Source organism: Tiliqua scincoides, chromosome 9 (genome assembly GCF_035046505.1).
Source record: "Tiliqua scincoides isolate rTilSci1 chromosome 9, rTilSci1.hap2, whole genome shotgun sequence".
NCBI classification, from domain to species: domain Eukaryota; kingdom Metazoa; phylum Chordata; class Lepidosauria; order Squamata; family Scincidae; genus Tiliqua; species Tiliqua scincoides.
In genome coordinates, this window is record NC_089829.1 from 24,823,789 (window position 1) to 24,848,622 (window position 24,834).

The window sequence follows — 24,834 nt, forward strand, 5'->3', positions numbered from 1 at the left end:
GATGCAGCCCTTCGGCCGAAAAGTTTAACAACCCCTGCTCTAGCTCAACAGTTCCCAAACTGTTGGCCTGGGGCCTGCCGGGTGGGTCACAACTAGGTTGACCAGATGCAATGGAGAACAGAATGCCCATTCCTTTAACCATTGTATAGAAGAGGGAATTTTGGCAGGTGCAGCTTTATAAAACCCTTTCATGCTGAGCTGTACCTGCCAAAATTCCCCCTTATATAGTGTTTAAAGGTACAGGCACTCTGTCCTCCACTGTATCTGGTCACCCTGGTCACAACCCAATTTTTGGTGGGTCATAATGTTACGTGAAAATCCCCTTTTCCCTTCCAAGTTGTGTTTTTATATCTAGTTATGTATTTTGGACTATACAGACCAAGCAAGCAGGCCACTCCTCCCCCAGCACATGTTTCTAAGGGGCCATGGCCAAGCTACAAGCACATGAATTACACAACCCCCAATTCCTTGCAGGTCAATGTAGAACCTAATCACTGTGTCTCCTGATTATGCAAAACAAGCATGCACCTACAGAGGAGGAAGTCTATTGTTCTTTTGTTGTAGCTTTAACACTCTTAAGCACCTTATGCAGATTGCATCCCTCCAACCAGAAGGTCAGCCTGGCTGGTAAGCTGCCTTCCTTCAGGTTCATCACATACTCCACGTGTACCATTGTGTGTTACTGAGCATGCCCACAGCTCTGGGATACTTCCGGTCAGTTTAGATTGACTTCCAGGTCAGACAACTCTTATAAGAGAGAACGCAGAGCTCAGGTCTCTCTCTCTCTCTGACTGCCCACCTGCTAGAGGGGCCATACACAGGACTCTCTTCATCCAACTGCTCCCCTCCCCACAGGTAAATATATCGTGCGTCTAAACTCCCCCCCCTTCTTCCCTACCTATTCCTCCCTTCTCCCCCCATCTTTAGTCAGCAACTGGGTTTAGCAGATTAAGGAACCCCTAAAATACCTTCCTACACCCTAACCATTTCTGTTTCTTTTTCGGATGCACTCAAATACATAGCACATGCATCCACCACGAGTTAGGTACACCAGACAAGTATATACTTATCGATTCTCCATGTGTATTATGTTACCTTTGTGTGTTTTTGCAATAAAAATATAATCCTTTGATTGAAAGTTACCTTCCTCCCAGTCTCCTCATTAAGCTAAACAAAGGAATTTCTTTGCTCTATGCTGTCTTGTATCCAGCCTATGGTCCCAAAAGTTTCCAGAAGGCTAGTATAAATAATTCCCCTAAACAAAACAGCCTTTTTGGTAACAATGAACCTGACAAGGCAGATTAGGCTATGGGCATCTAGGGTTAAGCATCCTGCTACTTGGAGGGAGCATTGCTGCCCAATCACCATTATAGTCCCACAGGCTTGAGTGACTGGTAAAGTGAAACTGTTTTTTAGGTGGGTCCTGATACTAAAGAGTTTGGGAACCACTGTTCTAGCTCAGTGCTTCCCAAACTCTTTAGCTTCAAAACTCATTTTTTAAAACACTGATCTATAGTGACTCACTACACAGAGAGAGAGACAGAGAGAGAGAGAGAGCGCGAGAGAGGAAGAATGTTGTTGTTATAGTAAATAAATAGATAGGACACCAATTATTTGTTTATCTATGCTCCTGAGGATACGTCCTTACATATAATGTGTGTGTGTGTGTGTGTACATATTTGCTAGACCCTCCCTAGAAAAGGAGTTCAAGAACTGTTCCCCCAAATCTTTACAGTAATTCCAGAGTACCCAGAAGGCTGAACTGGAGAGCTAGAAGTGCAGTCAGGGATTTCAAGGAAAGACAAATGCCTGAAACTGGGTTCACATGTGATCTGTGGCACGTCAATTACTAGAGAATATTGGAAAATGTGGCATTTGAATTTGGGGGTATGAAGATTACCTCATTTGCATTCCACATTTGCATTCCATAACAATTTTAATTTGCAGACTGGGTAAGGGTGCTTGCAAAGTTTTTGTTTTTTTTAAATGTTTCAAAAACGTTTCACAACCCATTAAAAATTAGCTCTCAACCCACAGGTTGGGAAACATTACTTTAGCTGTGCCCCCAGGTCTTCTGAAATGGGCTCTGAGAACATCATGAGTTAATACATTGGGCCTTTGTGCTTGATGAGACAAAGCATTCTCCACCACCATCACACAAAATCTTTTATCCTCGGGGCTATCCTACCCCAAGCCAGTGCCAATAATATAGTAACCCAACAGGCTTATTCAGACAGGCTGTTTAGTCTGGGATTACATGATGGAAACCTGCCTTTACTGAATCAGACCATGAATCTCTCCAGCTATAGCTTATTGTTGTCGACACTGACTGGCAAGCTTCAGGGTTCCAGGTGGGGGTCTTTCCCAGCACTACCTGGAAATGCTGCCAGGGACTGAACCTCCTGCATCAGCGCATGAGCTCTGCTGCTGAATGGCAGTTCTTCCTCCATAGCCACACCTTGTTTATTCACTCTAGAAATGTGCCACAGAATAGGCCCCCTGGCCCGGGGGCCACTTACAGCCTTCAGGGACTGCCACTTACGGACTTTAGGGACTCCACGGGGAACCCCCAGTTTCCAGTGAGCCTCTGGCCCTCCGGAGAATTGCTGGAGCCTGCACAGGACTGATGCAACTGTTCTCAGCATGAGGGTGACCTCAACCTCTTGCAGGAGCTGTGGGATGAGGGTTGCTTGCTGTCTGACATCTGTGATGCAGCAGTGGCAGTGAAGAAAACACTGGGCTTGCTTTGTGCAAGGCCTTTTATAGGCCTTGCAAGACCTTCATTCATTCATATAAATTCCATCTCTAATATATTTATGTAAATGTATTCAAATTTTATTTCCGGCCCCTGACACAGTGTCAGAGAGATGATGTGGCCCTCCTCCCAAAAAGTTTGGACACACCTGGAATAGGACATTTGTCTATAGTCCACCTGCATTTTCCCCCAAGCTTTAACTGTTGCATTCCTTAATGCTGAAAACCTGTCCTTTTGGAGAACAGCAGCACAGCACAGATTGCACGTGTGATCTGTAGGGAGCAGCACCACTCTTGCACAGCATGCTAAAAAGGGGAGGCTCAGCCAATCATGCCCCAAGTATTATCTGCTATACACAGTCCACCAAAGAGGACACAGCACAATGCAAGTGCCCCCAGACAGCTCTCACAACTGCAGTGTGGAAGGAAGGTAGCAACTTGGACTGTGTCAGCAACAGCCTGGAAGAGCTCATATCATTGCTCAAATGATATCAGCATATGTCAGCATATGAGTTGTGGAGGAGGAAGAGAGCGCCACAGCAGCAGCTCTATGCCCTGTTTTTTGCTAAAACCCTTAACATTTAACAGTGACCGTAACCAAGTGTCAGGAAAATGTCTGAATTAGGAGAATTTGTATTTGAATATCTGCAAATACATTTGGCAAAATTTGCTTCCCGCCCCCTCTCTCACACATACCCCTTTAGCTCTTCCGTTTGGGGTGACCATCACCTTGGTTGTAATATGGAAGAAAAGGGTGGCTTCTTTGGTGTGCCCCCCACTACCAACAGACCCAGTTCTGAACTCCTTCAGAGGTTGAAAAATTCCAGTTTGGCACCAGTTTGCTGCTGAATACCAGTTGCGAGGGAGCAATGGCAGGAGAGATGTCTGCCTTTCTCTCCTGCTTGTGGGCTTCCCAGAGGCGGCTGGTGGGCCACTGTGGGCAACAGGAGGTTGGACTAGTTGGGGCTCCTTTGGCCTGATCCATCAGGGCTCTTCTTAGGTTCTTATGTAATCTCTGCTGGTTTCAGCCTGGGTGCTGGAGCAACAGGCTTCTTAGAAAATAGTAATACCAATGATGAGGCAGAAGACAGCAGAACTGCAAAGCCTGACTACCCAAAACAAGTAGGGGAGAGTTGAAAAGATAATTAGAGATGGAGCGGGAAGCAACTGATGTAACAGAAGCTGCTAAACTGTTAGATAACTTGTGGAGGATGTTGCTTCTACAGGAGCAGAAAGCTCTTGGAGGAGGCATTTGCAGAAGGTGGAGTGCCAGGGAGGAAATGGACTCACTTTAAGAGGAAAAAGGGAAGGACACTGGGACACCGGGGCGTGGGAGGGGGAGAATCATGCTATGGAGAAATGGGAGGTGCTCTGGCTTGAATCTTTCCTGAGCAGGGAAAGGAACGCGAACACTGCACCAGAGTGTCGACCTGGATTTCGATTTTTGAATTGCAAGCCTGAAAATCTGCTGCATTATCCTCCAATGGTGAACGGGGAATGCAGGCTTCATTTCCATGCAAAGCGGCTGTGGAGAAGAATCTCAGACACATAATGGGCAAAACAAAAAGAAACTCTGCAATATCTTGCAGGGAGCAAAGCTCTTGCTGAAAAGCTGAGGTCGTCAACAATGAAAACAGAAGCTGCTCTTAAAGACACAGTGATCGCGTAATGTGACTCAGAGAGTCAGTCCCCAGATTGTGCATGATGGATGCCTAGGAACAGCCAGCGGGTTTTAAGAGCTTTGGCGCTTGAGCAAGAGAATGCTGAGCCTCTAAAGATCATTTTAAAAGCAGCAGCAACCACCAACATTAAAAGGTTCACAAAGATAGCAAGGCACTGGGAAGCATTGAGCCACTTGTCACAACTGATGTCATAGACACTGTTCATTATGGCTTCCTGACAGTCACTAAACTAAATTCCACCATCACGGAGTTGCAAGCAGGAAAAGGAGGAAATGGCATGTGAAGAACAGCCAGATGCCTCTGGTGAAGCCCACCAACAGGAGTTGAAAGCAATAGCCATGGTTGGCCCATCTATGAGGCCATAGACCACCTATGAAGGTTTCATCAGCAGCAGTGAGGGGTTGGTGGATTCAGGGTGCCTTTCACCGTAGCCTGCAGTTGCTGCCACCTCCCTCCAACTTGCTGTCAATGCAAAGTGTGCCAATCTGCTCCCCACCTGCTCAAGTGAGAAGCAGATCATTCCCTTCTTATCACGCTCTTCGCATGCTGCCATCAAATCTGGAAGTCATGCACTTCCATGTTGGTCTGTAGCGCATAAGGAGCATGGAAAGAATTTTGGGTTGCTTTTTTTGTAGCGCAGAGGCACCAGACCTGCGACAACATCAGGTGGCGTTCTGGATTGCACCCAGAACCCAGGTTGGCAATAGCCTACTCCTACTGTTGCTCCCCAACATCTGATTATTTAATGGCTGACTGCCTCTAAACTTGGAGGTTCTATTCTTAGCTATCTTAAGGAGAAAGGAAAAGCCCTCCTGGATCAGGCCAAAGATCCATCATGCCCAGGATTCTGTTTCCTAGGGCCCAATCCTATGGGCCATCAGCGCTGGCACTGAGCTCCAGCACCAGTGCTAGGTGTTGTAAACATGCCGTAAAGCAGGTTTATGGCACCATGGGAGGAGGGAGCATCAGTGCCGGGCCAGCGTTAGTTGGTGCTGGGCCCAGTGCCAGAAGGAGGATGTCGGGTGGCCGCCAGAGGAACATAAGACTGCTGGGTGATGGTGCAGCCTTTTGAGGCAAGGGGAGGCATTCCAGAACAGAGTAGGATGGAGCGGTGGAGGGGCTGGGACAGCAGGAGGGTGGGACCAGCAGAGGCCTCCTGTGCCTGATCCTATCCTCTGTGTTGGGCTGCAAAGCCCTACATGGATGTTCTCAAGTCTTTGTGTCAGCAAAATAGCCAGTGCAGACTTGAGAAGCAGAGCCTGGGGCTTTTCTCGAGGGAAGGGGATAAAAGTCCTGCCCTATAAAGAGACATCCAGTGGCTTCCCTGCACCTGCAGGATATAGCAGTAGCCATTTTGGCACTGCTGTTCCCCAGGGCACCGGAAAGCATAGGAGTGGCTGCCGACTAGTGAACTAAGGCTGCAAACCTATACACACTTTCCTGGGAGTAAGCCCCACTGAACACAAAGGAACTTACTTCTGAGTAGACATGCATAGGATTGTGCTGTATGTCTACAGGAAACACAGAAGTAGGACATGAAGCAAACAACCCTCTTCTGATGTTTCCCCTCCCCAGCACCAACAGTTCAGAGACAGGTTGCCTCTGTGGAATGTGCTTGGTGCACACAGTTCCACACAAATATCATGACTCACAGCTGATGCTAGGCCTCGCCATGAACATCTCTAACTCTCTTTAAAGCCACCGAAACCAGTGGTACCTGAACTGCATCTTGTGGCAGGAAGTTCCATACATTAATTATGCATTGTGTGAAGAACAATTCAGCAACAACATTTATTGGGGAAAGTACCACAGACTCTGTACTAATAGTGAATCTAAGCTTGATACAGTGTTAACAGAGAGGGCTCCATGTGCAACACATTCCAAAAGAAGATCCTTCCAGCATTTTGTTTATTTGTTGAACTCTTGGGCTTGCTGCCCTGTAACCTCCTGAGAGAAAAGACTTGTTTTTACAAGGTTCCCAAGGGAGAGCCTTCATCAACTGCACTCTAGCACAAAGCAAACACCGTACAAGCAGCCATCACATCTCTGCTTTCAATACTACTGTCCTTACACTTGCACAAATGCTACAAAAATTGGTTTTTATTTCTTTTGAATTTATAATCACACCAGTTGGGCAAGATTTATGAGCTTCCATTAAGATACCATGTGCTTCACTGTCCATACCTCATTCATTCTTGAAAAAGCATTATTAGACCAGACAAGGCACTATTATGCCCATTCTCTAGGTAGGAAAACTGAGGGTGAGGCAGAGGAACTTGTCCAAGGTGATCTGATGAGTTTCTATCCTACCTAGGATTTGAAAGTGGACAACTCATTCTACCTTGTTCCACAAAAAAATTGAATTTGTCTTTAGGTTTGGAATGAGAGTCGTCCCCCCCCCAATGTCTCAATATATATAAACCTCCAGTATTTTGTGTTATGCTTTGTTGTGCGCCTTGGGAACAAGGTAGTGAAAGGACTTCTTTCTTCCATAGGATTCTCCCTTGTCCTTAAAATCTAGCTTCAGAGGCTCTTCACCATATTTCTCCTGCCTTCAGAGACTATACAGATGGCAAATGGGAAAGGTTCTTATCAGTGGCATCCTCTCTTTGGAATACCTTCCCTAGACAAATCCAGAAAGCACCTTCATTATTATCTTTCTGACACCAATAAATAATAGCATTTGTGTAATGCTTTCTGAGTGTGCAATTATATATTCCCATATATTATCTTGATGGAATTCTTACCACACTTCTATTAGCTCCATTTTGCAGGCAGGGAAGAATGAGACTGAAAGTGACTTATCCAAGGCATTCCTGGCAGAGGCAAAATTCAAATGGCAAAGTCCTGATTCATTTCTTAGCCACTAAAGATATACTAGGAAGATGCCTTTTTTTCCCTCCAGAGCTTTCAACTCAGTTTTGTTCTGTTGTTTGCTTTACTGAATGTTGTATTACTACCTGTACTTTGTTTTAGTGTATGTTGCAGCTGCTTGTGTGTTATTTTGTTATACTGCTAGTTTTTAACAATACAGCAGTGGGGTAGGGGGCTTGGATTGGGTCTAATACAGAAAGGAAGGGTTGGGCCTCTCTTGCTGCCCAGCAGCATAGCTTGGTTCAAATCACCCCCTCCATGTGCCTGTTTTTTACAAAATAAACAAGGATATCAGCAGTTCTAATCATGGAACTCCCACACATGGCTACTGTAGCCCTCAGCAGCCCAGATTTGACCCAGGGATCTACAGTTTCTGATCCCTAGTTAGGATAAATGCTTAGGAGAAATGCTTCAAGGGATAAGACCTATTCAGCAACAGCCAATTCTACAATCCACACATTCCTCTGTCCAAAGCATGAGATGGAAAGTCATTGATGACAGGGGTACTTAATGACATAGTAGGCACCTTCTGATCTACTCGCAATTGGGTACTGAATCTTTTTCTAACAGGAATCTTCCCTCCAGACAAGATGGTGATTGATGGGGTGGGGGTGGGGGAAGAGAGAGCCTCTTTGCTATGCCTGCACGTGGGCGATCAAGGCAGGCATCACCCAAGCAATTGAATAGCAAATGAGGCACAAGGACCTGTATCTATGGCAATATTCATGCATGTGGCTTAGAGAGCATGTGACACTGAGCATCTATCCCCAAGAGCTCTGTGTCCTCGAGATGAAAACCTCCCTTCAAGGGAGGGGATGTAGTTACTAAGAGCCGTATGATGCTGCAACAGTCTGCCTTGTGCATCTGTGGGCTCTCTGTCATTGAAAAGTTTTCTGGACATTCACATGCCAGGGATGCTGGAGCAGTGGCTGGCTCTGAGCAGAGGGCTGGACTAGATGACCTCCATGGTCACTTCCAACTCTTAACATTCAATTATTCTCTGGAGATAGGCAATAGAGTTCTAACTGAACTTGCAAACAGCCCTTATGTGAACCAGGATCATTCTTTTGTGTTTACGACGGCAGGATTAGTTTCACAAATTGTTTGAAACTCTTGCGTGCAGGATGCTAAATGCTCCCAAACTCATTCAACTGCCTTATTATTTCTAATACGCTTCCTGCACAAAGCACAGTAGAATCTGGCTAATTCTCTCTCCCTCTGCCTCCCCTCTCTCTTCACTAATCCTCAAGTTTCCTCATCACGAACTCTGTGATCTCACTTGCTTCCCTTCACTGCCGTTAAGGCCTTTCGTCTCCTTTATGAAATGCATGACGATACGTTTACGAGTGCACCAAGATGAATTGTAAACAGCTAAACCAAAAGACTTGCATAATCTTGAGGTTGTCCAGATGTTTTCCCTGCCAGAAAGGGAGACATATGAACTAGAACAGTGGTTCTCAAACTTTTAGCAAAGGGACACACTTTTTAGAATTGGGACCCACCGGAAGTGATGTCATGTCTGGAAGTGACATGATCAAGCAGGAACATTTTTAACAATCATAGGCTGAAATCCTTCCCATACTTACCCAGGAGTAAGCCCCATTGGCTACCTTTGTTAAAAGCATAATACATAGCAGCTGTTAAAAGTAACATTTCCCCAAATGCAGTCACATACCAGGGCAGCATCAAGGCTAATATATTAAAAATAAAATATTGAAATGAATGGGGGCCCACCTAAAATTAGCTCACGACCCACCTAGTGGGTCCTGACCAACAGTTTGAGAAACACTGAACTAGAAGGATGGGTAGAGTACATGCTGCATACCTTGCCTTCCTGGACTAGGAACTGTTTAAAAAATAAGCAACTGTTGCACTGAGCTGAATTTGGATGGTTTGTTCTATATCCAAGATTCAGGTCTGAAAACAATTTGGATTTTTTTCAAGGTGGTCAGAGTTAGACACTGAACTTAATGGGTGGAAGCCCAGTTTATGTACCTAAAGGACAGCCTCCTGCCTGAACTTTAAGATCTTCACCATCCATCACGTCCCTGCCTTCTGGAGTGAGCCAGGTCCAAACTGGAGTGAGTCTGGCGCCTCTGCTTCAGAACACATGTGCCTAGGGAGGCTCACCTGGCACCGAGCCTGATGCATTTCCAGCACCATTCAAAGGCCTTTTTATTTGCCCAGGCCTTCCAGCTTATTACCTGGCTGATTTTAATCTTCTGCCTTTATTGCCTTTTAATGTTTGGTTGCTGCTGGGTTGTTGGTTTGGTTTTGTGGGAGTAATGTGTATGTTTTTATTTCGTATTGTTTTACAACTGTTGTGTACTGCCCTGGGAATTCCTAAGCTGCAAAGAAATGTTTTAAACACACACGCACGCGCACGCACACATGCACACACACGATAGAGGTGGTAATGTGTGTGTTTCTTTACTGTTACTTGAAAGCAGGGAAAGACTGGAGAAGCATATGCAATTACTTCAGATACACTAATGGCCCAGTCCTACAGGCATAAACTCCTATACAGCCATTGCAAATATAGTTAGGTCAGTGCACGCAGGCTGGTTGCCTGAGCAGTCAGCTCTGTCCGCTGTTGGACATCGGACACCTACCAGGTTAGGTATACCAGCGTGGGAGGTTGGTGGGAGGTGGGCTGAACGGGGCAAGTGGTGGGCTGAATGGGTGAAGGATGCATGTAATGGGGCAAGAGGGTGGATCAGGCCCAGGAGGGACGGGATTGGCGGCAGCACATGCCAAGTTCTGAGCCCCTTCCCAGGCCTGATCTGCCTTCATGGAGCAATGCAAACTTATTGTTGGCAACCTTCAGTCTCGAAAGACTATGGTATGGCACTCTGAATGGTGGTCCTGGCACAGCGTCTAGTGTGGCTGAAGAGGCCAGTTTGGGAGTGACAATCCCTTCCACACTGGGAGCAAGTATAGTGTGTCCCTGGTCTGTCTCCCTGGCTATGGGCCTTCCTTCTTTGGCTCTTTGCCTCGGTCTGTTGGGCAAGTGTCTCTTCAAACTGGGAAAGGCCATGCTGCACAGCCTGCCTCCAAGCAGAACGCTCAGAGGCCAAGGTTTCCCATCTGTTGAGGTTCCCTCCTAAGGCTTTCAGATCCCTCTTGCAGATATCCTTATAGCGCAGCTGTGGTCTACCCATAGGGCACTTTCCCTGCACAAGTTCTCCATAGAGGAGATCCTTTGGGATCTGACCATTGCCCATTCTCACAACATGACCAAGCCAACGCAGGTGTCTCTGTTTCAGCACTGTATACACACTGGGGATTCCAGCTCATTCCAAGACTGTGTTGTTTGGAACTTTGTCCTGCCAGGTGATACCGAGGATGCGTCGGAGGCAGCGCACGTGGAAAGCGTTCAGCTTCTTCTGTTGTGAGCGAAGAGTTCATGACTCACTGCAGTACAGAAGTGTACTCAAGACGCAAGCTCTGTAGACCTGGATCTTGGTATGTTCCATCAGCTTCTTGTTGAACCAGACTCTCTTTGTGAGTCTGGAAAATGTGGTAGCTGCTTTACCAATGCGTTTGTTTAGCTCGGTATCCAGAGAAAGAGTGTTGGAGATCGTTGAGCCAAGGTACACAAAGTCATGGACAACCTCCAGCTTATGCGCAGAGATTGCAATGCAGGGAGGTGAGTCCACATCCTGAACCATGACCTGTGTTTTCTTCAGGCTGATTGTCAGTCCAAAGTCTTGGCAGGCCTTGCTAAAACAGTTCATGAGCTGCTGGAGATCTTTGGCAGAGTGGGTGGTGACAGCTGCATCGTCGGCAAAGAGGAAGTCACACAGACATTTCAGCTGGTCTTTGGAGTTTGCTCTCAGTCTGGAGAGGTTGAAGAGCTTTCTGTCTGATCTGGTCCGGAGATAGATGCCTTCTGTTGCAGTTCCAAGGGCCTGCTTCATCAGGACAGTGAAGAAAATCCCAAACAAAGTCGGCGCAAGAACACAGCCCTGCTTCACTCCGCTTCGGATGTCAAAGGGGTCTGATGTGAAGCCATCAAACAGTGTCCTTCATGTCCTCGTGGAAGACCTGATGATGCTGAGGAGACTGGGTGGACATCCAATCTTGGGGAGAATCTTGAAGAGGCCGTCCCTGCTGACCAGGTTGAAAACCTTTGTGAGATCTATGAAGGCTATAAAGAGTGGCTGTCATTGTTCTCTGCATTTCTCCTGCAGCTGTCTAAGGGAGAATACGATATCGGTGGTGGACCTGTTGGCTCAGAATCCACACTGCGATTCTGGGTAGACGCTCTCTGCAAGTACCTGGAGCCTCTTCAGTGCAACTTGGGCAAACAGCTTTCCTACAACGCTAAGGCGAGAGATGCCGCGGTAGTTATTGCAGTCACCCCTGTTGCCTTTGTTCTTGTACAGCGTGACGATGTTTGCATCCCTCATGTCCTGTGGTACTCCACCTTCTCTCCAGCAGAGGCAGAGGATTTCATGCAGCTCAGTGGCGATGATCTCTTTGCAGCACTTTAGGACTTCAGCAGGGATGCTGTCTTTTCCAAGTGCCTTGCCAGAGGTGAGGGAGTCCAGGGCCACGTGAAGTTCTGCTAGGGTTGGTTCACTGTCAAGCTCCTCCAACACAGGCAGACACTCGATGTTGTTCAGTGCTTCCTCGGTTACTGCATTTTCTCAGGAATATAGCTCAGAGTAGTGCTGCACCCAGCGTCTCATCTGCTGCGCCCGGTCCTGGATGACCTCGCCTGTGGCAGACTTCAGAGGGGCAGTTTTCTTCTGTGTTGGACCTAGGGCCAGCTTGATACCATCATACATCCCCTTGATGTTGCCCATGTCAGCTGCTATCTGTATCTGGGAACAGAGTTGGAGCCAGTAGTCATAAACACATCTCCTGGCAGTCTGCTGGACTTTGCTGTGAGCAGCTTGGAGGACCTGCAGGTTGTGCTCACTGGGACAGGCTTTGTATGCTACTAGAGCTCTCCTCTTTTCCTCAATGACTGGTGTCAACTCCTCAGAATGGGCTTCAAACCAGTCTGCCGTCTTGTTGGTCTTCTTGCTGAATATGGACAAGGCGGTGTTGCAAACAGCATTTTTGAAATGTTCCTATCTGTTGGATGCATCTGCATCGGCTGAGCCTGGAAGAGATTCCTCAAGCACTTGTGCAAATTCCTCCACTTTTCCATGGTCCCAGGTCTTGCTGGCGTCAATGCGAGGTCTTCCTTCCTTTTTCGTGTCATACAGTCACTTAGTTAGCAGTTTCACTCTGCTGCACACCAGGGAGTGGTCAGTGTCGCAGGCAGCACCCTGATAACTGCATGTTATCTTGATGCAGGGAAGGCTGGAGCGTCTGGTGAGAACCAGGTCGAGCTGGTGCCAGTGCTTTGATCTTGGGAGTCTCTTGGAGACTCTGTGTTGGGGCTTCGTGTTGAAGAAGGTGTTGCTGATGCAGAGAACATGATGACAGCAAAGCTCTAGCAGGTGCTGGCCATTTTAATTCATCCTCCCAATGCCGAACTGGCCTGAGCAAGTGGGCCACGAACTGTGATCAGCACCAATTCTAGCATTGAAATTGCCAAGGATGAACAATGGCTCTTTTTCAGGGATTTTCTTGATAGTGGTGGCCAGGTCATCATAGAATTTGTCTTTAGCTTCTGCTGAAGATGACAGATTTGGTGCATATGCACTGATGAGAGTGACAAGTCCTGCTAATGACTGGAGCTGCAGGAACAAAATTCTTTCACTTCCTGCAGAAGGTGGGATGATGGATTTCAGTAGGGTATTTCTGACCTGGAGCTATATCCTTTATGGAGTAATGCAAACTTGTGCCAGTGATTATGGGCCCAATCCTATCCAATTTTCTGGTGCTGGTGTAGCTGTGCCAAAGGGGTGTGTGCTGCATCCTGTGGTGGGGAGGCAGTCAAAGAGGCCTCCTCAAGGTAAGGGAAGATTTGTCCCCTCACCTTGGGGCTGCAGTGCAGCTGCACCAGTACCAGAAAATTGAATAGGATTGGGCCCTGAACTGGCACAGATCTAAGTTGCTCCATGGCAGCTGCTGGGGATTACCCTGGGGAAAGGGGATAAATGCCTCCTTACCCCAAGGAGACCTCCAGCAGAAGAAAATCCCCCAGCAGAAACCATGCCAGTGCCACAGCATCACTGCATGGGGATTTTAGTAGAATTCGGCTGTTAGGCTTAGAACGCAACCCAGAGCGCTCTCAGTGCAAACCCAGACAACCCAGGGCTGTTGCATACATGCTGTAAGGAATGTCTGTGACAACTTGGGAGTCAGTGGGGCCAGGGTGAGGTCACACACCAGCCCATGGAGGCCAAATCCAGCCCCTGCGCTGTCGACATCAAGAACAGATGCACCAGCCAAGGGTGGCCAGTGTGGGGGGTTGAGGAGGGAAGGGGAAAGGTGGAACAGGGCATTTAAGGGTGGGGGGAGGGTGGCTGGGTTAACTGGCCCAGAAGGGAAGTGGGACCAGACTCCAGCACTTAGGCCATATCCTAACCCCACACCCGAGAAGCCTGACTTTACATTGCACTGCTTGACTTTGCACCAGTGATTTTGCTGGCACAGATCCAAGTAGCCCCATTGAGGTGGCTCCCACGTGACACGGGGTAAGGGGAAATAAATCCCCTTACTCCAAGTTGCATGGGATCCACTTCAAACCCTGCACTGGATACAATGTTCCAGCGCAGTTTTATTTATATATGTGTTTATGGCATTTCTATGAGGCAGAGCCTTGTATTTGCTGTGATATACACACAGAGCTGCTGCATGTATATAGTACCCCAGCTCCTTGTTCTCTAAGGCAGTGTTTCTCAAACTGTGGGTCAGGACCCACTAGATGGGTCATGAGCCAATTTCAGGTGGGTCCCCATTCATTTCAATATTTTATTTTCAATATATTAGACTTGATGCTCCCATGGTATGTGACTACATTTGGGGAAATGTCACATGTCTGCTTTTAATAGGCTACTATATGCTTTTAACAGTGATAGTAAATGGAACTTACTCATGGGTAGGATTGCAGCCTAGGACTGTTAAAAATTTCCTGTTTGATGATGTCACTTTCGGTCATGATATCACTTCCGGTGGGTCCTGAAAGATTTTCATTCTAAAAAGAGGGTCCTGGTGCTAAATGTGTGAGAACCACTGCTCTAAGGAGTGCTAGGGATCCATAACAAAGAACCCAGCATGGTCACCAAAGAGCAGTTTCCAGGATTCTGTGAAGGAAGCTTTGATGGGCATAAAACCATTATAAGTTTGTAGTGTAGACAGTTCTGGAGGTGCTGCTTTCACCAGGTTATCCATGGTGACAACAAGTTTTTTCTAGTACCAAATTTACTGCAAAATTGGTAGGGGAAGGAGGATGACAGAGTGCACAGACACCTCTGCTGACAACCAAAGCCTCTAATGATTCTAAATGTCTATATGACATAGAAGGAGAAACTTCCTACATTTGACTTGTCATTGTTCCCTAGCTAGTTAAATTATGTTAGGGAAATCTATTACTCCAAAAAAAAAAGTGGAGAGAAAAATGCACAAGTAAAAATGTCCCTGTTTCCAGCCAATTGTACACATGTGCACATACCCTGATAAATCTGCAGAAGTGCATGTTTTCTGGGTGGCATTTTAGGCAGGTTTGTACATCAGCTTTCACCACATCCAGTTGAGCAACCAAATGATAAATTTGGAGCATGTTTAGGGTGACTTCAGACATGATTGTTAAATTATGTTAGGGAAATCTATTACTCCAAAAAAAAAAAGTGGAGAGAAAAATGCACAAGTAAAAATGTCCCTGTTTCCAGCCAATTGTACACATGTGCACATACCCTGATAAATCTGCAGAAGTGCATGTTTTCTGGGTGGCATTTTAGGCAGGTTTGTACATCAGCTTTCACCACATCCAGTTGAGCAACCAAATGATAAATTTGGAGCATGTTTAGGGTGACTTCAGACATGATTGTTTACCAGACAGCGGACTGCAGGATGAAGAGATTGCTTGCATGGGTGAAGGAAACATTACAGATAACACACAGCAGATAAAACTTCCAAACAGCGATATGCATTATGCATGTACAACTTGTGATCTACCAAGTGAAGCAGAGGCCACCTGTCATTGTATGGCAAGCCCCCAGGAATTCCTGCTTTGTTACTACCTGGGACTGCAAAAATAAAGGGTCTGTGAAGCACAAGTCCAGCTGCAATCTCTACTAGTGAGTTGCATTTGGCCTGAGTGAGTTACCAGCTGTGCAGGTTGGACATATGGAAACTAATAAACTAGCCCTTGGTCAATCAAGAAGTGTTTTCAAAATATGGCACCATTATCAAAGTGATACTCATGCCATATGAACAGTGGATGTTTCCTTGGGGAGAACTTTGGTCTTTCCCTAAACAATGTGAAGCACAGGACAAGTGTAGGTCATGATTAGAGCTAATATATTTTACTGTATTGCAACCAATCTAGGATGGAGCTCACACACGTGAGCTGCAGGGAGACAACACTGCATCTGATGCACATACATCCTCCTTTGTAACTGCCATCTGGGTGCTGTTCTCGCAGTGAGCCAAGATTGATACAGATCAAATATTATGGCCCTGAAGATCCATTCATTTCAGGTAGAGAGGAAGAAGCTGTTGCAGGGAGAAAGACCCGTAACTGAAACCCTGGAGAGCCACTAGCAGTTGGTGTTAACAATGCCGAGCTACAGTGACTTGTGGTCTGAATCAGTAGAGGGCAGCTCAATACACTCACAACCCAATCCTATTTGGGGCTAGTGCTGGAGCCACAGTTACTATGCAGCTGCTAGCCATCATAAATGTGCAATAGGACATGTTTGCAATGATTCAGAAGTAGGGAGTGCTGGTGGGAATGCCTATGCCAACCCACTGGCTCCAGATCTGCAGCTGCAGCTACTCGTGCTGGTAAGTACAGTGCTATGTACCGGGTGGTGCAGGGGGAGGGCAGAACAGAGGTAGGGAGAGTTGTTTTGGGACGGGGAGCATGGTGCAGGCGATTCAGGCCTGGGAAGGAGCAGGGTCGGCAGAAGAAGCCTTTGCAATACCCTAATCTCCTCCTGGGCCTGGAAGCCCTGCACAAGGCTTCTCAGGCTTGCACCAGTGATTTGCAGACCCCAGTAGCCCCATTGGGCAGACCGAAGCTCAACAAATGTTTCCTTACCCTGAGGAAACGTCCAACATGCTCAATTTCAGTGCTGGATACAGTGTGGGCCATGCAGCTCCACTGTGTCAGCGCTGCATAGGACTGGACTGCACCATGAATTGGTGTCAAAGGGAGCTTCTTGACCCCTTCCCCTGGGACAAACAGCAGCCACAGGGAGTCAAATCCAAACTGGGAACATAGTGGGGGAAGAGGCAAATTTCCTCCTTCCCCCATGCAATGCTGGGGGAGCCCTGCAGCTGCCATTAACATTGAAAAACAAAACAAAAACCACAAACACAGAGGGCCAAACTGCCAATCTAACATAAAGGGTAGTTTGACCCTCAGCTCAAGTACTGTAGTGGCTGCTCTCCGAGGTGCTGAAACAGGAAGAGAGGTGAAAAAGAGGGTGAAAGAGTGAATGTGGCTTTTCTGAGATTATTAGAGTGCTAGAAATGTAACTTGGGGGAGTTTTGGAAAACACATTCTTGGGGATTGGCTAGGCTAATTCAATTTGCTCACATCAGCCTGACATAGTCACTGTATCGCTTAGTTATTTCCAGGTGTGGGCTGCCTCTTAGGTATTATTTGGTTAACTCTGCTTGAATTTCCAAATATATTGCAGCTAAAGTAGAGATTGCTGGGATACACAATGAATTTGAAGGCTTGTTTCTTTATTACATAGACTGCAAACTTCAGCCTAGAACACTGGTTCCCAAACTTTTTTGACTGGTGGCCCCCTTGACCTACTGGGCCATTGGCCACAACTCCCCATTAGGACTACAATCCTATACATTGTATAGGGTGGTGAGTTTTTTGCAATGGTTCTGCGACTCCCCTAACTGGTTTCCATAGTTCCCTGGGGAGTCACAGTTTGGGAACCACTGGCCTAGAAACTTGAAACCAGTGCATGCTTCTCTCCTTTACCTCTCCTATCACTGTCATACTGTTACTATCATTGTAAGAACAGTTTGTAAGCAGAAATACAAAGTTTTGCCTTTCTTGGTACATGCACATGCTTTAAGATTGAAACTGTCACACCAGAAAGGGAGAGAATTGTGGGACTGGAAAGCAACCACATATCCAAACCCTTTCCCCAGCACAGGAAAGTTTGTGCATGAATGCTTGCTGAGAGTCTGCATGGGACTCACTATGTCAATAGCAGTGTGGTCATGGCTGATACAGGTCCAAGTGCATATGCTCGTGTAAGCAGCAAGGATGCAGATGTGAGTCTGTGACTTTAAGAAGAGTGAGCTCAGCATGTTTGTGATTTGGACCTCAGTGAACTATTGTTTGTGTCAAGAGGATATGTCTATTATGGTTCAGACTCAACATTCCACAGGTGCTCCATAGTGAGAACTCTCAACATCTTCTCTTTTTCAAAAAGCAGCCGGGGGATTACAGGTGTGTGCCACTTAATGACGGGGATACGTTCTCCAACCCCTGTTGTTATGGGATTAGGTTGTTAAGCGAACATTCAGCCCAATCTAGTGCCTTTGTTGTGTAGACATTCCCTGACAGACACTCACTGGCTGCACAGGATACTGAAGGCTGATTGCCTCTTCTTTGTATTAAGAGCCTCTTAGCTGTGTAAACAGACACTCTGCTGCAGGTTATGATGGTTCATTAAGAGCCTCTTTGTTGTGCTTTGACCACCATCATATATGCGGTCTGTCGTTAAGCAGAAGATTGTTAAGTGGTACATGCCTGTATTTGTATTGGATATATAGTGTAGGGAGTCTAATCCTTTCCCCTGTGTTATGGCCCTAAATCAAATCTCCCCCAAACTTCTGTTAGCCACAAATTTGTGCTTATAGGGTTTCCCCTCTATAGCCAATGGGTGAGGGGAGCAATTTTCATTAAGCCCCTTCCCTTATGCTACGATCCTGATCCAAATCAGGGCCCACCTCGGCTGTTGTTTTTTTTAAAGAAAAACAAAACACCAGGAGCTCCAGTCACAAAACTTCCATGTCCTCTATGGAAGCATTGACTGAACCTCTGTGATGATGTGATGCATCTGTGTGGTTCTGAGTGATTGTTAACAGTGTTTCTGCCCCATGGATTCCGCAGCACATGTGGCTGTGAGAGATAACTGCATGTGGCATTTCTGACAGGCATGTCTGGAAGCAAACGGGGAGTCATGAGTATGCTTCCACAGAGCTCTGGTAAGTAGGCCTATCCCTACTTTTGAGGAAGGTTAGCTTACGAAATAGTGTCTGAACATGAGATAGATTGAGTAATTCAGTCCCCCAAAGAAGAAAGGCAGCAGTTTTCTCTGGATTGGATTTCAAAATTATATCAGTCTGCACACTTTTCTCTTCTCCGTCTTGGTTGAATATGCTTTTGCTTGTAGCCTTCCACCCTGCTCCCATCTACTCCTCACCCCCATAACACCTGCAGGCCCATCCTGAGCTAGGCCTGGGTATGGGCATATGGGATGGCTGTTACATGTATGACAGCCCTGATGTACTTGTGTGTGCATGTGAAAAACCAGAGTGAACGTATGGGAACGTTTGCCATTTGCACATGGTAAATGAGCATCAATGCAACAGGGGATGAAAGAGGAGCAACAGGTGAATAGGAGATGAACAGCTGGTGAAAATAGAGCTGTCTGGATCCCTCATTCCAAATTCAAGTTATAGTGGTGTGCACAATAGACCACACCTTTATTCATGGCCATTTGTAAAGTCTTGGCCATTTGGCCAAGTCTTGACGGCTGGATGGTTCCTGGATGGTTTCTTTATCTCTTTCACAAGAATACATAGGTCCTGACTTCAGACTCTTAATAGACCCAAGTCTTTTCTAAACCTATCGGCATCCCTTCAGCTGCTTACTATTATTTATCTGTGTTTTTTAAAATGGCATGTGGTAGATAATAATTCTGGCATCCCAGGAAGTGATGAGGCTAATAAATCAGGTGGATTAAAAGACGTATGAGCCTTAATTCCCCAATAGCTGCCGCTTTTCTCATGATAATCAGGAAGCCATTCCTGCTCAGTGCAATATAATCACCATACACACATCCTGACTCTATTATTATCTGAATGCAGGAAGTTGATTATCTGAATGTAGGGAGTTGATCAGGAAGCCTGGAGATGCTCTGTTCTTCAAGCTAGGTTTGCAACTTCAGACTGAGTGGAGACATCTGTGGTCTCCTCTCAGGAGATCAACAGAATTTCACAGGGTTCATTCATCCTCAGATGAACCACAAGGAGGGGAAAGCTGTATGAGACAAGAGACTAAACCAGTGCTGGGTATTCTTAGGGGCTTGTATTATTTTATGCATTTAGCTCCGTTTCTATGTTAACATCCACATGGTTAATCAATAACACAGAATATACATGTTCAGTGATGCTTCTTCCTTACACTGCTGGGTAGATTTTTGCTTACCTCGATGAACCATTTCTACCTCAATGAACCATTTCTTCCTAAATGATTTTAACTCTGAAATTTAAGGGTTTTTTTTCTTTTCTTTACATTGCCTCTTAAGTCTAAGAGACAAGATTCAGAGGCCAGCAGGCCAGCAGCTGTAGATTTTAATGCCTGGTGGATTTTGGAGGTTCTTCAAATTACTTTCCTATTTTGTCTATTTTTCCCCTCTATATACATTCCAGATTTGAATTCCAGATTATTTCAGAAATTGCAGTGCTATAGTAAGAAACAATCATGCCCACCTGATTTCTGGATAAAGGCACAAACATGCTAAGCATCCTCTTGAAAACCTTCATCCCATGGATACCACTTTTAGATCCTTGAATCCTGATCTCAGTTGTGTCCTTATAGAGAAGCATATCAGCAAAATCTAAGGCCTCCTTATGGCATGATAAAGGCAGTACAGGCAGAGCCGAGGCATGTTAAATGTACCAAGACATGCTCTGCTCTTTTTGATCATGTGTTCAATAAAGCCAACCTTCCACTCTTTAAACCATTTGAAAAGTAAATTCATCAGCACCACACAGGTTGTAAAAGCAGAGTTAGGCAAAGTTTGCTCATTGCTGGTCCCTGTTACTGCCAAACAGTGAACTCTGTTTTCCAGAGCTGTATTTTGCAGTTCTCTATCTTTCTTGTTTTTCCCTTTTTCCCATCAATGCCAATATAATTGTTCAAGATTGATAGGGGAAGCACATATACATGTCCTCTTCCTCCACTGAGCAGCTTTAGAACAGACAGAGCAACACAGAAAAAAAACACAGTCATGGGGATATGTGGCAACAGAACACTGAGTCCGTAGAAAGCTTGAGTTTGCTTCCACAGGGTTCTGGTAAGTAGGCCCAGACCTATGAAGGAAGGTTAACTTAGGAAATAGTATCTGAACATGAGCTAGATGGAATAATTCAAGGCCCAATCCTATCCAATTTTCCAGTGCCAGTGCAGCCGTGCCAATGGGGCATGCACTGCTTCCTGTGGTGGGGAGACAGTCACAAAGGCCTCCCCAAGGTAAGGGAATGTTTGGTCTGTTATCTCAGGGCTGCATTGTGGTTGCACCGGTGCTGGAAAGTTGGAAAGGATTGGGCCCTCAGTCCCTCGAGGAAGAAAGGCAGCGGTTTTCTCAGGATTGGACCTCAAAATTATATAAGTCCACACATTTTTCTTTTCTCTGTCTTGGCTGAACATGTTTTTGCTTTTAGCCCTCCACCCTGCTCCCATCTACTCCTTCCCCCAATAACACCTGCAGGCCCGTCCTGAGCTAAGAACAGCAGTTCACAGACACCTCTGGGCTTCTGCATTAAGCTGTGAAATCTCAGCATAAGAATCCTGTATGAATTGCAATTGTTTTATAGGTAAGCTGCAAGTGCATCAAGTTGAGCTCTGAGCTTGGAGGGGAATTAGAAGAATGATAACAGCTTAAATATGGTTTAAGCACAGCAAGAGTTTTGCAACAGCCAAGTGAGGTTCCCCTGCATTGCATGGTGGATTTTTCAGCCCCTCTCTTACTCAGCCTAGCTGCTGAAATTCCTACAGGTTATGGTGCTGCACCCAGAACTACACTTTCTTTTCAAGAGGTGGCCCAACCAGGAGATGAGGTGAGATGGTCAATGTGGGGGACAGATTATGAGTGCCATTAAGGACGGCAGAGTGACAGATACACAGGCCTGGCTCATGGGACACAACCCCCTGGGAAGTTCTCCTGCTCAAGCCTCATTCAGATGAGGCTTTTACATCACTTCCTGCTGAATGGAGCTTCAGGTTAATCAGAGGCAGAGGGGGAGCAGTTTGCATGTTTCTGCATCAGACGTGAGAAAGACCTAGGCCTGCCCAACTCCTACTGCAGTTCAGCTGAACTCCTTTCTACCCGGCCCCTCCACTTTCTCCTTCCTCCCATTATGCCTCTAGATTCTTCCTTACAACCACTGATGAACCATTTCTAAGTTCTTTTCCCAACACAGGACTGCTTCATTATTCTTGCTCCAGCCTTGTGAGGTAGGCTGGGCTGAGAGAGAGGAACTAGGGCTGCAATCCAATCCATACTTACTGGGGTGTAGGCCCCATTGAACATAATGGTACTTCTGAGAAGATAAGTGTAGCCTTGTGCTTTTAAGACATCTAGCAAGCCTCCTGGCTGAGAAGGGATTCAAAGCTGGTCTCCTGAAACCACCACTACAACTAGCTCTGGAAAACAGTTCTCTGCTAATCAGGCAGAGTGGAGTTGAACAGAAATGGCTCTGACAGTGCCTCATATAGGCACGCCCTAGACATAAAAACCGACACTGGATCATAACAGGGGTGGGCTGCTTTCCTCTGTCTTGGAGGAAACTGCTGTGTGATAGATGCTCCCATCCATGCATGGGACTGTGATGTCTACAGAGATGTTCTACAAACGAAGGGTCTCTATCCAGAGGAGAAAAGAAAAGACCAAGCTAACAAGAAGAACATGCCAATGGCACGTACCTCCATCCGAGTAGGTCTCCGTCCCGTATCCATCCTGAAGTCCATTACTCCAAGTGCCTTCGTACTTGGCTCCATTGCCAGTGCATTCGCGCACTCCGTAACGTCCCTTAAATCCATGAGTCCATTCGCCTTTGTACACCCATTTCCCTTTGCTCTCCACGCCGATGCCATGGCGCTTTCCTTGCGCCCAGGTGCCCTGGTATGTGTTGCCACTTGGCCAGGTGTAGACCCCCAGCACTTCAAAACCATGACTCCAAGAACCTGCATATTCGCCTTGACTCTTTGGGCCGGTACATATTCCATGGCCGTGAGCCTTGCCGTCCTCCCAGCCTCCACAATAAGACCCTCCATCATCAAAATTAAACCTTCCCCCACTGGACATGCATGTAACTCGGTTTGCAAATTCTCAAAAAGGTGAAAAAAAAGCCAGAAAAGGAAGGGAAGAAAAAAACAATACACCTTAAATAATGCACCAAATCCAAAGAGCTGTTTGAATCAATTCCTGCCGCTGGCACATTCTCTAGGGGGAGGTTTGGGATCCGTCCTCTCGTCTTCCTGCTGTGGGGGCTGTATTGGACCAAAGCAGCAAGGATAATACCATCAAGAGCAGCAGATCAGGCAGGTTTTGGTGCAAACGAGTCTCTTTTAAAACCATCCGAGGCAAAACTCAGAGAGCGAAGGGTGGGAAAAGGAGGCCAAGTGCCAACCCACAATTCTGATAATAATTCCTGGCTTTGGAGCAAAAATATATATATATAACACCCAGGCAGGGCAGGGTCTCAAATCCCCCTCTGTGACCTCCACCTGCTGCTGTTGCGATGGTGAAATGGATCAGCGAGTCCAAGCCAAAGCAGCATCTTGGTGCTGGAGAGATCCCTATAGCAGCAGCAATGCAGTGTCTGTCTCTGTCTCAATCTCACGCACACTCTCTTCCTCTCTCTGTCTCTCTCTCTATCTCTCCCTCTCTCACACACACACATGCACACACAGGAACACACCTACACCTCACCCTACAAAATCCACTGTTCTCATTTTCTTCCTCCCCACACCTCCCACCACCAGGCAAACCTCACTCCGTTAGATCTTGGCTTGTGTTTTGGAATGAGTCCCACATTTTGGCTTCCAGAGATGCCCTTTCCGAAGGGCTGGTTTCAGCAGGGTGGCAAAGGAAAGGATGTAGGAGGCGGAAGGGACCAAGGATGGATGGAAAGCAGTGGGGTGGGGGTCCTTTTTCGAAGCTCTGGTTTGGGAAGGACTGGAATCTTCTTGCATCCCCCCTTCTTCTTCCCTGTAGGCCCCTCACTCTCTTCTTCCTGCCTCCCAATGGATATAAATCTTGCTTATTAAGGGGAACAGATCCTCTCTCTCTCTTTCTCTCTCTCTCTCTCTCTCTCTGTCCTCCTCCTCCTCCTCTCTGTCTCAGCTCAAGCTCCTTGGATTTAAAGGTACAGGAACTGTGTAACACACATTTTCCCTGAGCAGATCTCTCTTCTCTCTATCACTTCCTTGGAGACAGGAGGGGGAAAAACATCTCTTTCTGTCCACAGGGTTGGCCAGAAGGGAATGCATTTTAAAGGCAGGCTGGAATCAAAGAGGGGTGTTCTGAGTGAGGGGTTTTCTAAGGGCAGGCAAGAAGTGAGAGAGTGGTGGTCTTGCACACTTACCATCCAAGCCTAACCATATTTCCTTGCCAGTAAGTGGCACTGATTTCAGTGGAAGAAGCAAGTAAAGATTGCAGCTTCAGCATCCCTATGGGGCCGCTGCCAATTCTCTTCTCTGCATTCCCACCAACTCAGCTGGGATTTAATCATTGATTATTAGATCTGCATCAGGTAAAAAAATTGATATTTTAATATAGCATATTTGATCCACTGCAAAGTTTTCCCAGAAGCAGCTACTGGTGATGGGGGGCAGTTAGTATATATACGGTAATCTTTTCTGAAATATCTGTACACCTGGAAGACCTACATTTGTTCTCTGTCATGGATTGCCGTTAACTGACAAAATGAGCAAACCACAGATATAGGACCAATTAAAAATAATGTACAACTGTAACCCTCCCCACTATACCCAAAATAAGGCACTCCTACACTAAATCTTTTTAGGTACTCCCTCCTAGATACCCATTAACCAAAAGTGATAATGCCTACCTGTTTAAATGCTCTACCAGCCTTAGTGTCTGAGTGCATAATAGTAGTTTTAAGACCAGTCATCAATGGCAGCACTGTGTGCAGTGCATTACAGTAACTTAGCACAGGATATGGAAATACCTCCTAACCCACTGGATCTTGGAGTTACTGGATTGTGGTGCCTGCTCATCCCTCCTGCCTAGCCTGTGTCTTGCTGACCTGCATCACAGCCTCCTTTCACAGGCCTGTGTGGCCAGAGCTACCCCAGAGGCCATTTTAACTTGCTCCAAATACAGGCAATACCCTACAGTGGATTTTGGGTTCCCCCCCCCCCAGATCAACACCACTACCTAGCATTTAA

General features: G+C 46.4%; 1 protein-coding gene across 1 annotated transcript in view; it reads right to left on the reverse strand.

Annotated features, from left to right (window-relative positions):
• The window catches only part of JPH3 (junctophilin 3), a 78,416-nt gene extending 55,690 nt beyond the window's left edge, over positions 1-22,726 (reverse strand). The window contains exon 1 of the mRNA XM_066637640.1: positions 22,345-22,726. Coding sequence (XP_066493737.1) covers positions 22,345-22,726 — 382 coding nt within the window. The remainder of the gene's footprint in view (positions 1-22,344) is intronic.
• Between the last annotated feature and the right edge of the window lie 2,108 nt (positions 22,727-24,834).